Genomic DNA, 14,170 nt, shown 5'->3' with positions numbered 1-14,170 from the left:
AAGACGGACTTGCCATGGATGTGAGGCAATCCCTCGATGATGTCCATGGTGATGTTGACCCATGTTTAAGAAGGCACCTCCAGGGGTTAGGGGTTGTAGGAGTCCAGCCGGCTGGAATGCTCCACCACTGCGCAATCGCCGATGATGTAGAAGTTCGTGCACAGCCGATGTAATGTCTTCTGGAAGCATCGTGGCCCACATGGACCAACTGTAACGCCTAGGGCAGTAAAGTCGATGTCGGGGGAAGGAAAATCTGGGACGCGTAGTGGATGAGAGCATCGCGGGTCTGCCAGTGCGCGCCCATGGCGTCGCTGGCAATTTGATCCCGCGTGCTGATGTAGTCCAGATGGGCTGTTGCCCCCTGGATGGCTGGATGATCTCGTCGACGAGCTTGAAGGAGGGTCCTGAGAGGGCGGCCAGGAAGTGTGCCGCTCCCTACGATGAGCCCTCCAGGTGTGCAGTGTCCAATGTGTCACGTCAGGACAGGGCATCGACCATAGTGTTCAGGTGGCCTAGCCGATGCTCTATAGAAAAATCAAACCCAAATAACTTACTGACCCAATGGTGCTGCAGAATTATCGATAGCCGCTGGTCGAGGAGGAACTTGAGGCTATAGTGGTCCATGCGGATGAGGAAGCGTCTGCCCCAGAGGTTTGGGCGCTAGTGACGGACAACCTGTATTAGGCTGATCAGCTCCCTCTCATACGCCGCGAGCTTCAGATGGTGTGGGACAAAGGGGCGACTGAAGAAGGTTACGGCGTCGGCGCCCTGATGTAGCACCGCGCCGAAGCCAGTCCCTGACGCGTCGCAGTCGACAATGAAGGGAACGTCGAACGCCGACAGTTGTAGTACCGACGCAGTGGACATAGTGCGTTTGAGGGCTTGGAAGGCCTCATCCGCGTCCGGCCCCACTGGTAGGCGTCCTTCTTTTGGGCATGTTTGGTTCAGCTTTTTTCTGACCAGCTTTTCTGAAAATCTGACTGTGGAGAGAATCTGGCTGTGAGGAGAATCTGAGTATCATTACGATTACGTGTGGAGGAAGATAAAGTTGTTCATAGGGCTCAGGATCTAGAAAGTGACGAATTCATACTATTACAACGACTCAGCCGATTATGTGTTTATGTTGATTTTGGATAGTTTTTGTCCCAACGATTTTTATAGAAGCTGGCTGAAAAGCTGAGCGTTTGGCAGTCCGCAGCAACTTTTGGTGGCCAGAAGCTGTCAGAAGCCGAAACAAACAGAGGCTTTAGCAGTTCGGTGAGGGGTGCTGCGATGTTGGACAGATAATTGCTTTATATGCACTGAACCATGTAGTTCATGGGAGTCGAGCATTTTTTTATGTTCGACAGATAGTTGCTTTGTATGCACAAAATCATGCAATCAATATTTTCATATTTGCATTTCTTATTTTCTTGGTTAGGCATCAATCGTTGGATGATTGCTGCTCATTGCTTGTTGGTACCTTGGTGGTTCACATATTGTTTGTCATTAGGTTTTGATATTGTTGATGCTTGTACGCAAATGTTGTTGTTTTTTCTCGTTTGACAATCCATAGCTTCATGTCCAGTCTATTTTAAATGTCAATCTTTTTTAATCATGTTATAACCATCTTGATGCACTAGGATATTCTATTATATTCACTTGTAGTTAACTGCTCATACTCCTTTTATGATACCCTGACTCAACTCTCTTCCCCTTAGCTTGGGGGTAATTGATCTAAGTGCAACTCCTTCAAGTACTTTTAACAGTATTCATATTCATGTACACATTTTGTCTATCTATATTTGTGCCCTATATGTATAGTATCTTTGCTTACAATCTGACCCAAACGTCTCATTTTGATTGACAGATCGCTTCTGACTTGTGAAAATGGCGGATGAACTACGCTCTACTTCTATGGTCCAGAGGGTTCATGGGCAGTCTGTGTTGTTGAGCAGCATATCTTCCTATTCTACCATGAACAATCATGTATGCATATTCTGCTTACAATGTGCCCCGGAGGTCATATCATGGGAATTAATGCAACTGTTGGACTCTCATCTATCATGGCACCATCTCCTGTCTTCGCTTCTATCCCGAAAGAAAAAAGATTTTTCTCTACTGGTCATTGGGGGCGACATGCACAAATCCATCTTTAATTTTTGTAGGGCATACAATGGATTAGATTATTTACTGAGGGTTGTATTTGTTAACACAATGTAATATTCTTCCTTTTTGAGCTGATTGGAGACTGTCGTGTGACAAGCGCACATGGCAGATTTTTAAATTTTTGTTTGACTTCCCATTAGGATCGCTTGCCTGAAATTTCCCATGTTGTTTGTGTCATTATGTCTTAGACCGTGTTCAACGCATCCCGCCGGAAGCCCCCTCCCCTACGGTAGCGGCTACAGGAGCACGTTAAAACCTTCAACGGTTAACTCTATCCCATCCCCTACGGTAGCGGCTAGCGCTACTATTTTCTCTCTCCCCCCCAAATGCAGCGTGCTCTCCTTTCCTCCCCTATATACTGTGTTGTGGGCCCACGATTAATTATTAGTTGATGAAAAATTGGTAGGAGGTGAAAAGTAGGTATAGAAAATGATATTTTATGGTTGTAGTGGGGTATAGGGGAAGGATTTAGGGGGAACCGCTGTACAGGGTGGAGATATAGGGGGGAAAAGAACGCTGATGTGACACATGAGTGGGATATAGTGGGAGAAATTTAGGGTAACCGCTGAACACAGTCTTAGGATAACACATGCATCTCGTTTGCCAGAGAATAGAGATATAGAGTGATGCATGTATATGTTTAAATAGTCTAAGAAAATATGTAAGTATGTTCATTTCAAATATATATATATATATATATATAAATAAATAAAGAAATGAGTGTTACATCGATATTTTGTCACAAGGATTTTACATATTATATTAACATTTGTCGTTATGTATCTATATTTTATACTAATTTTAAACTTCGTGGCAATGCACGAGCACACACCTATATAATTTAGTCTTAATAAACTTGTCTACAATTTAGTCTTCATCTATATATTAGTTTTATAATTATATTATATTTAATATTTATAATCGATATTTAAACATCTGATGTGATATGGACTAAACCTTAGTCAGGAAATCAAACACCCCTATCCTAAAAGACTGTATGATACAACCTCGAGCTTTGATTGTAAATACAATTAAGAGACAATATGTATGGAGAGTCGTGTAGATATGGACTCTTCACGAAGAGACCGTTTCTTATATTTTTTTATACCCAGTTAAGAGATACCAAATTTAATAAGGTTGTATATACTCTAAACTTAGCTCGGATTGGATCCATGTGCTAAACTTTAGCATGGTAAGTTTAGCACACCTTAAAGCATCTTCGTAAAATGGAGTTCTAAAAATTGAAAATAGGACCATAATAGATTGTTTAGGGCCTTAAAAGAAATTTCTACTCCAATAGTTTGGCCTTAAATAATGTTATTCATGAAAAAAAATATGTTATTAGGAACTAAATGGCTAAAGATTAAGATGAAATTAGGATAAAGCTCTAGTATATGAGATATTATATTTAGGGCCCGAGAGAACTAGCTCTATAATCGTTTAATGATTTCGTATAAAATAGAGCCGCTTTGGAACGGTGTTTTTTTGGTTGTGAGCCCTATATTTAAATTAGTGCCACGTTTAGAGCCTCTCTTGGAGATGTTCTTAAGAAGCTAAACATATATTGTGCGTTAAAGTTTAGCACTTCACTTTTACCACTCCTATTTGGATCTCGAAGTGATAAAAGTGTAGTGCTAAATTTTAGCATCATGGATCAAACATGCCCTTAAGTTTAGGTGCTTTTAATTATAGGTACTCGAGTCTTTTAGGGCATGCACAACCTAGAGTCCTTGGTTCGGTTTTTAAGTATAAGAGACAACTAAGTGGCTGCATGATACAACCTAGAATCCCTACGTGTGTAGTGTATATATATATATATAAAGTCATGTATAGATGAGCTCTTGTTGGAGAGTTCGTCTCTTAAATTTTTTTGTTTAACCTCTTAGGACCTGTTTGGAAACACGATATTTTCTTAGTTCCAAGACAATATATTGATATTTGAGAATACCATGGTATTTTAGACCAAAAGGCGTTTGGGAGCACGTACAAAAACTCTGTATTTTAAACCATGGTTTTGTTGGTACAACAATTTTTTTGGGGTTGCTTGCACGCAACTATAGTCTTCCCTTCTACACTAGAACTAAAATACTATATGTCCAAATAGGTGTTAGATTGGACGGATATAAAATATAGCATAGTTATGTCATGGCATACATTAAACTATGATATTATAAATTATGGTTTTGAGAAACAAAGTTTCTAAACATACCCTTAGAAACCTCTTAAGAGACCCTAATTAATGTAGTTCTACATACCCTTAGGGCATGTACAACCTAGATACTATGTTGCAGTTCTCCAAGCAATAGATACATCTAAGAAGCCCTTTCATACAACTCAATGTATGTAAGCCTTGTATCTTATCTTATTTACTAGAACTCGTTAAGATACGTCTCATTTATGTGGTTTGTATGAGTGGAATCGTATTTAGACTTATAGAACCGTGCTAGAGACGTTTATTCATCAAGATACGTCTCTTGTGTATTTTTTGCAATTACTCCTTAATACCCTTAAAGGCATGTACAACCTAGATACTACGTTTCAGTTCTCTAAACACTAGGTACATTTAATAAAGCCCTTCATACAATCTAATGTATCTAAGTCTTTGTATTTTATTCACTATAATCTCTCAAGATACGACTTATTTATGTGGATTGTATAAGTAGAATCGTATCTAGACTTAGAAAATCACGGTAGAGATGTTTTCTCACCAAGATAACATCTTTTGTGTTTTTTTTCATTTAACACTTTAATATCTTTAAGATATGAGATATTTACGTGAGTTATATATACTCTAAGATATTAAGTTATTTACGTGGGTTGTACATATAACTGCTCGCTGCTCCAGAGTGACAACGACGTGACAACCTGCACGAAAAGACGGCCAAATGCCCAAATCTGTGCAGCCCTAGTACACTGTACACAGCACGCGGCGGATAATCCGGAATCGCAAAGCAAAAAAAAAAAAACACCCATGTTCCTGTTCCCACACTCGACTGTCATCCTGTGATATCCGCTCGCCAGTCGCCACTCCGTTTCGGCATTCCGCCTCCTCCCGACACACCTCTTTAACTCGCTTCCGTTTCCAAAAAAATGCTCCAGTTAATTTAATCCAGACGAGGAATCGCCTCGCCGCGGATCTCTCCGCTCGCCGACAAGACCCGCTATCGGCTCCGGCGGGAAGACTCGCACTACGGTGGGGCGCGTCGCCGCCGCTCGGCACGTGGCTCGTCGGTTCGACGTTCGCTTGTGGAGGTCGTCGGGGCCAGCGGTGCCGGGGCAATGCGGTCAGTTTGTGGAGCCGTCTGAGGCGCTTGGCTGGGATCTGAGGGTGTCAGGTAGGGGGCGCGAGCGAGCTCTGTCGGTGGGGAGTTGGTGGTGGTTGTAGCGTAGGGCGCGTCGCGTGTTTGGCTGCCGGGATGGAGCACGTAGTTGGGGGCAAGTTCAAGCTTGGGAAGAAGATCGGGAGCGGATCATTTGGGGAGCTCTACCTCGGTGCGTCCCGTGATGGGTCCTTGATTTGTGGACCTTTTGCTCCGGGTGTAGTTCGGTGTGTTCATGCTTCTGACTGTGCTTGTTTGATCTATGTGCAGGCGTGAACATGCAGAGTGACGAGGAGGTGGCTGTCAAACTGGTATTCCACGAACATCTTCCACGTGATTTTTGTGTCCACTATCCATGTCTTGGTGAACAGTTCTGTGTTAGACCTTCTCCAACCGCACCCCCCAAACCTCCCCTCACCCTTGCTATTGCTACCGACCTACTGTGTACTATGGGGGGAAGTATCTTTTAGGATGATGTAGTAAAATATAATAGAAAATACAGATATGAGGAAAAAATATGGGGGAAATGGTTGGAGATGGTCTTAGGAGTTAACTTTAGTCGGAGTCACTGAAATCTATAGTTAGCCTAATTGCTTGCAGGAGCTAATGAGCCTGTAGCACTCTGAAGTGAGGGTATCAATGCTGAAAAGCACCCACTGGAAACTCATCTCTTGTTTGTTCTGATTGGATTATTCTCAAAGTTGTGTTTAGCTTATTTGGAGTTATGTTTTCTCTATATATGCTAAATTGAATTAGTGTGTTAGCTAATGATGAATGTTGCTCCAAGTCTGTAATATCAACAGTGGCATATCAAACAATTAGGGCTGGGCATTCGGTCTATTAGTGTAATTCAGTTCGGTCTATTCGTTTTTTTTTGAAATTTTGGGTTCTGAAAAATGAGAACCAAAATTTTCAAAATAATTTTAGGAACCGAACGCGAATAGACCCACAATTTCGGTTTGGTCTATTCGGTCCACCGAATAGACCAAACAATAGAGAGACTAGTGTCTTTTGTTAAAAATATATACAGTGAATAATTAAATAAGAGTACTATTACTACAACAAGTGACTAATAAGATCGTGAATCACACAATAAGATCGTCACATACTAAGAGCATTTAAATATTTCGGGTTTTGAAGGCTAGGAACCGAACCCTAAGCCGTACCCCGAAATATAGCACATGTAGGAACCAAACCCGAAAACCCGCATAGACCAACAATTCGGTCTGTTCAAGTTCGGTTTTCGAATTTAAAATGCCCACCCCTACAAACAATATTTTTGGCACAGATATATTCAGTGCATCTTCCTAATTGCTAGGTGATTGATCTTTTCTAGAAGTTGAATCATGGTCGTTTATATTGTTTGCCTTACCTGCTACTAGGAATTTGGAACTGCTTGCTCACCTTATTGTGTGTGTGTGTATAACTTCTTATTAGGAATCGGTCAAATCACGACATCCCCAGCTTCACTATGAATCAAAACTCTACATGCTTTTGCAGGGTGGAAGTAAGCGCAACCACAATAGAATTTGGTTAGTCCAATTACACTGGTGTTTTACTGATCTGTTTCTTTTCTGCTTTGATATGTAGCTGGGATTCCACATCTTAAGTGGTTTGGGGTGGAGAGGGAGTACAATGTCATGGTGATTGATCTGCTTGGCCCAAGTATGGAGGACTTATTTAACTACTGCAGCAGAAAGTTCTCCCTTAAAACAGTACTAATGCTTGCTGATCAGATGGTGAGACTATCATACGGTTCTATATTATTCTTGTATTTGTTTTGGTGATCTTGGAACCACATACTGATGTAGTATCAATAAATTCTTCACTTTGCATTTCATTGATCCTTGCAAACAAAAATAACATGCCTTCTTGGTGTGGGATACAGATCAGTAGGGTAGAATACATGCACACAAGGGGGTTTCTACATCGTGATATCAAGCCTGATAATTTCCTCATGGGTTTAGGACGTAAAGCAAACCAGGTTTGTGCTACGCCTGCTAAAAAGCATTGTGTCTACCAAATTGAACAATAGTAAATCAAAAGATTTTGAATATGAGACACTAAGATTCCTATTATCTGATGTCTAATGATAACAGTGAAGTTGAGCGATGTTTCTTATTATGAGAAATGACTACTAGCTTGTGCCAAAGTTACCATCTGAAACAGTTGAGCGCACTCCACAGGTATTTGTCATCGACTATGGCCTTGCGAAAAAGTATCGAGATCTCCAAACTCATAAGCACATACCATACAGGTAAAGAATTTATGCCTATAAAATTATAAAGCTACTTCTAACTTACCATCCTGAAAGTGGGAGATTGTTCAGGTGTACCATCCCAATTAGACCCCATAGTTGTGTCTGTATTCCTGTTCACTTGATGTTTTTTATGCCATTGGCATTTTGGCATAGTTCACACCATAAACCTTTTTGTGGTACTAGGCAACAGCTTATTAACAGCTTACATGACTGTGTTCTTGGTTCTGAACCTACATGAAAATTGAAACTTTTGATCAGTTGTACTTTTTTTCTTGGGCTAAATTTGGTCATTCTTGAAAGGTTAACCTGGTACCTGACAATAATATGAAGCTGTTTTGCACCGGTTTTAACCGAAGTGGTCAGGTTGGTTTGCATAAGCAGGCCAGGGGCAGCCCACGACACTCAGAACAATGTGTGTAGAAAGTTAATAATAAAAATAGGTAATATCAAATGTTAAACATTTTCAAAACGCTGCTGTACAGATCAGCATTAACTTTTCATTTTTTGAAATGAAAATTCCTGTTACATTTTTTTTCTGGAGGTTCATTTTTTTTGTTCTAAGCTTCTAGCCAGTCTTACTTTATGTGTGTTATCATTTAAAAAGCCAATATATTTTCTTTGTTGTGCCACAGGGAAAACAAAAATCTCACAGGAACAGCACGATATGCCAGTGTAAATACCCATCTTGGAGTAGGTGAGTTTATGTCTTGTAAATATGGATATGTGCTACTGTATCATCAGTATCTGAGCATTAAATGATCAGATTCTAGGGCAAACGGAACAGGGAAGACAAATGTTTTGAAACAAATTAAAACTCTTCAAAACTTGTAACACTATTTGTGAACTTGTAGTCAATTAGCTGCAGACTATATTCATCCACAAATCTGGATGCCTTAATAGATGAATTTGGGTTAACCTTTCTTCATTTCCTTACAGAGCAAAGCAGAAGAGATGATCTGGAATCTCTTGGTTATGTGCTGATGTATTTCTTAAGAGGAAGGTATGATATTATTTCTCTTCACTAGAATTTTCTATAACCTTGTGCATCATAACATTTTTCTTCATCTTGGAATCCCCCAGTCTTCCTTGGCAAGGCCTGAAAGCTGGCACAAAGAAGCAAAAGTATGATATAATCAGTGAAAAGAAAATGCTTACACCAGTTGAGGTGCAATGCAAACTCCCCATGACCCCATCACTTAATTTCCTGTTCAAATAGCATATTATGGTATTGCTGTGATAATAACATGCCGAATTTCTAAACAGGTCCTCTGTAAATCGCATCCATCAGAGTTCACTGCATACTTTCATTACTGTAGATCACTACGATTTGAAGATAAACCAGATTACTCCTATTTGAAGAGACTCTTCCGTGACTTATTTCTCCGCAAGGGTATGATTAAACATTAAAAATGTATAATTGATATTTCTTGCACCTCTATTTTTAGGTCTGCTAATGGACTGGGTTGAAATGTGCTTGCTTCTCAAGTGGGTGTACTTTGGATGGGTGGGAATAGGTTGGATTTACTTAGCAGGCTGGGTTGGGGTTAATAGAAAATTGGGTTCCATGGGGTGGGATTGGGTTCTTTATTTTGTGGGTTTGAATGGGTTCAACCCATGGGGCAATATTGGATTTTTAATATATTGTAGTGTACATGTATATTGGTTTGAAATGGATTTAGTCATTGAGTATAACATATATTGTAGTGAGTATGTTGACTTGAGGTGGGGCCCACATATTGATCTGGTAGAGCTAAAAGACATGAAGTAGCTGCTTATTGCATTAAATCATCTGCAAAAAAATCCTAGTCAATTTGGATAAAATTTTATGAGATTTTAACTTTAGGGTCCAGCTTTTAATGTGAAACTGTATGTTCTATGCAATCTTATATGTACATTTTATGTAAACCCATGGTTTTTTTTACAACAAACCTGCGAGTTTAATTAGCTGTTCAGGTGGAATGAGTTGGGTTGGGTTGAAACTATAAAAATATGGGGTGGGTTGAAGATAGTTAATTTGTTATGGGTTGGACTGGGTATGGGATGGATTTTAACCCATTAGCAGGCCTATCTATTTTTGATGTGGCTTATTTTGGATACTTGCAGGGTACCAACTAGATTATGTATTTGACTGGACCATTATGAAGTATCCTCAGTTTAGAGATAAAAACAAATTTCAGGTGTGCATGCATGTTATTCATTTTACCCAGCCCTTCATTAAGAAATGTGATTTTCACTTGCTGACATTTTGCATTTGTTCTCGGCAAATAGTCTAGCGGCAAGACTAGTGGGTTGGCAGGCCCTTCTGCAGAAAGGACCAATAGAACTGCAGGTCTGTAAATCTTTGATCTGGGAAACAAGTCGGTGAAATTTACTAAGTTTTTGTATCAATAAGTGGCACACTACATCTCTGACATATTTTTTTTTGTCTGCAGCTGAAGCTTTGTTTAGAAGAACTAGATCCGGTTCCGGTCACAATCGAGAACACACCAAGCACAGAAGTCTTCTAGAGTCACTGATGCCATCCAAGGTGGTAAGATGTTTTGCTGTTCTGTACAGAAGCTGATCATTCTGCAGTGATTTCAGAAGGATCTTACCACTACATATTGTTTTCTGTAGACTGTTGATTCGGATAAAATAAGGCCATCGTCATCATCGCGCAATGGAAGCACGTCAAGAAGAGCTGTGCTTTCATCAAGCAAACCAAGCTCTTCTGGAGATCCAAGCGACCCAAACCGCGTGGGCGGCTTGGCCCCGAGTAGCAGCATACGCCCATTGAGTGCCCAAAGGGCACATCATTCAGGTGGAACAGAGATCAAATCATTATCTTGGTCAAAAATGGGAAGGTCTTCACATGATGACGCTATCAGGAACTTCGAGTTGCTCTCACTTTGTGCTGACAAGAGAAAAATAAGGAACTAACGAAATGGGCTAGGATCTGGACTCTGGATGATGACGATTGATTGCTGGGGGTATTATGAGCAGGCAGCTCCAGTATTTCTATGTTGGAAAATGTTCTTTTAAAAATAAAAAATGATTTAACTTATGAGATTGTTTTCCTCCAGTCTAAATAAGCTCTTCCCAAAGGGGATATAATTCTAGCATAGCATCTAGTCAAACCATTTTGAATTCGACCAAAATTTATATATAAAAAGGTATCTATATTTATGATACCAAATAAGGGCTCGTGTGTTTGCCTTGATCTGGGTGGTATATCCTGATCATTGGCAGCAACACATAGACATAGGAGGGTAATGGATTACGATCCAAATGTTTCTTTATAAATTGTTAGGTCTAAATAAATTTTAATTTAAAAAGAGTATAACAGCTGTTAAAATTTAGCTTCATAAATTGTTAGGTCCCTAAATAAATTTTAGTTTAAAATGAATAGAAATAGAGCATAACAACTGTTAAAATTTAGAGCCCATTGTAAAATTTAGAGCCCATTTCTATTCTGATCCAATCATTACGTGTAAAATTTAGAGCTCGTTGTCACACCTACATAGACAGCTATAACAGCTGTTAAGAATATAAGATAATTAACCAGTTCAGCTAATGCAACTCTAACCATCAGTTACAGCAGGTACAAATGCTACAACTGTTGGCTTCTCATAAGAGCTATACTTGCAATAGGAAGCACTAGCAAACCCATGGACTTCTGGCAGTATGGCCATCTGGAGTCCAGAAGTCCAGATCGACGTCCCTTGAAGACAACATATCAAGGACTCATCACGAATCTACATTGCCTAGGCAGCATGCCTCAATTAATAGAGTAAATTTGTTCAGACGTCGATGCACTTATCCATCATATTCGTGCAGCTTTTCTGGCAATTGAGCTGATTAACTATGCTGTAAATTCCGGGTGCATGATCTTTTAAAAAACAAATATATAGCACATCTAGATCCAGCTATCCTCTAAAACTTCAAAAAGAGCAACCTAAACACAAGAATTACTTCTCTCTTTTTTTTTTAAATTGCTGGCAGGACCCTGTCCAGCTTGCATTAATAGAGGAGGGAGTTTGAAATAAGTACTCCAACAAAAGAAAGAAAATACAGAGTGACAAGAATAACTATTATTGAATCCCATACCTTCTTAATTCCCTTGAGATGGTAATTGTTCATGGACAGGAGAACCAACTGCATATCTGCCCACTGCCCAGTGCACACTAATTTTCCTTAATGTTTCGAAAGAAAACATGAAAGATCAGGTTCTATCTTATTGTTCGGAAACAACAAATATATCAAGTGCAAATTTCATGTCATGTTTTGAAGATACGATATACAGGTAGCAGCTCGACAGAATGGGTTATCTATGAGATGTGCCATTCCGTGATTATGTCAATGGAACCCGCATTCTCTACCTTGCATTGAATATGACAATTTAACAAATGTGTCCTCCACAGGCCACTGTTCCCATCGTGTAATTAATTTGTCCGATCACCAATAAGACAAGACTCAGCAGAAAATGAAGAATCGAATGGAACAAAAACTGTTAGCGTTGCAGTTTGCAGAAATGGAATATATAGCGATTTGTGATTTATAATTGATGAGAGCAATGGTATTCGTGTTTGCAGCCTTCAGTCGGATCTCGGATCTCCCACGCCTCCACCGATGGAGACACCATAGATTACCACTTACACCATTCAATTCATGAAATGCTGTGGACGGATGTAACTTATCGTAAGGGAGAAACAGGCAAACAGCAGTTCAGATCACAAGACATGGAGGGGGTATACTTATCGGGACAAGTTTCCGGTGACACAGAGGCCGGACTGCCGGAGTGGCGGTCTGGCGGAGTCGACCTACGTGGTCGCGCGCTTGGACGGCCCCGCACGGCCTTTGCCCCCGCCGCCGCCGCTGCCATGATCACCGGGAAGCAAACTGGCGCTGCCGCGAACACCGAATAGGATGGAATTGGTCTCAGAACGGCAGGAAAAAAAAAACAACATTAAAAGAGAGAGTCGTAGGCAAGCCAACCATAGACTGACACCTGTCGGGAGAAGAGGGCTAACTTCTGTTCTGTGACTGCCAACCGGGCCCAAACCTCGTCACCTCGTCCGTGCGCCGCCGCGAAGGCTAATACCTCACGGGCGACTCGGCGAGGGTCGTCGTCGTGACGTCGTTTCCCTTCTCAGAAATCAAGTTTCTCGGCCCAGCGCTGCTCTTTTCACCACGAAATTCCGTGTCGTTGTCAACGGAGGTACTGGCATCTTCCTTGCGGCGGAAATGATTCTTCCTGTAGTCCAGCATCTATTGCCGGGTGCCAGTTCATCAGTTCGGCCTCCACAAACCCGCGGGCGCAACTTCTCGCCGAGAACTGCGTGGCGTCTAGCCTCTGCATATGCTTCCTTAATAAGCATCAAAGAACACTCTCTTTCTGCAGATTCCTCGTTCGCCCGCTGCACGCTCACCACGTTCCTGATGGCTAGCTACAGCCATCAGCGCGGCCGGCTCGTGCCTGGCCTGAAGCCCCTGTTCGGATGTCTGGAAAGCACAGGCATGTTCGAGGCAGCGGGCCGGGAGGTGGCCGCGTTCCTTCGCGTCAAGTCGAATTGGAGCAAAGCTCGAAATGGCCCGGGACAGCCTGCGGGCCGTCGAGACGACGGTCAGGATGCAGGTCACGGCGGAGGAGGACAAGCTGAACGTCTGTGGTCCTCAGGTGCAGGTGTGGCTCAAGCGCGTCCACGAGCTTTGCCTGGACACCATCGACGAGGATTACGTCGCCGCGCCTCGATCTGCAAGCCTGTTGTGGACGAGCTGGAGGAGGTGAACAGACTGACCGAGGAAGGGAGGCGGTTTAGGACATTTGGGTTCAAGCCACCGCCGAGGGCCGTCAGTCGGTTACCCCAAACCGAGACCGTTGGGTTGGAGCCCATGTTGACTCGACTCCATGATTTGCTTGAGAAGGGTGAATCAAGCATAATCGATGTGTGGGGTCAAGAAGGCATCGGCAAGACGACTCTCCTACACACACCTTCAACAATGATCTCGAAAAGAAATATCACAATTATCAGGTACTACCATTCTGCTTCTTCCAAAGCTGCAATTTACTCATCAGAATATACGTGAATCTGCTTTTTTGCGTTCTTGTTTTGAATTGCATATATAGGATTGCTTCAAGGATGAATTTAATGGTGCTTACATTCGTAGTGTTTTCAGAATGATATGCAGAACGAATTAAATTAAAGTGCAAAGGTTTTGAGTTTCAGACTTTCAGAAATGGGTTCTTGTGTAGTCAAGTATTTCTGGCACGCATGTATATAGTGTTGTAAATTTAGAGAAATAAGTGACATGCTTCCTTCAGATTTAAATAGATTAAATATTCTAATTCCGAATAAAACAAGCATATAACTCAGATAAATGTCATATATAATTATTGCAGCAATGAACAGTAGCAATTCTAGAACATGTAAACATGTAAAATAACATCTGAGGTCCATCTTAT

General features: G+C 41.3%; 1 protein-coding gene and 1 long non-coding RNA gene across 2 annotated transcripts; both read left to right on the top strand.

The window, feature by feature from the left end:
- The first annotated feature begins 644 nt into the window (after positions 1 to 644).
- LOC103641844 (uncharacterized) lies at positions 645 to 2,221 on the top strand. The gene is made up of 2 exons (XR_560528.2): positions 645 to 914; positions 1,850 to 2,221. It is a non-coding gene; the product is annotated as an uncharacterized lncRNA (long non-coding RNA).
- A 2,894-nt stretch (positions 2,222 to 5,115) lies between these two features.
- LOC100276919 (putative casein kinase family protein) lies at positions 5,116 to 6,168 on the top strand. The gene is made up of 2 exons (NM_001150614.1): positions 5,116 to 5,640; positions 5,739 to 6,168. Exons 1-2 carry the CDS (start codon positions 5,565 to 5,567, stop codon positions 5,936 to 5,938), a joined length of 276 nt encoding a protein of 91 aa, NP_001144086.1. The 5' UTR covers positions 5,116 to 5,564; the 3' UTR covers positions 5,939 to 6,168.
- The last annotated feature ends 8,002 nt before the right edge of the window (positions 6,169 to 14,170 follow it).

Source organism: Zea mays, chromosome 10, assembly GCF_902167145.1.
Source record: "Zea mays cultivar B73 chromosome 10, Zm-B73-REFERENCE-NAM-5.0, whole genome shotgun sequence".
Lineage (NCBI taxonomy): Eukaryota > Viridiplantae > Streptophyta > Magnoliopsida > Poales > Poaceae > Zea > Zea mays.
Note: the sequence above shows the minus strand (reverse complement) of the source record. Positions and strands in the feature narration are given on the sequence as shown.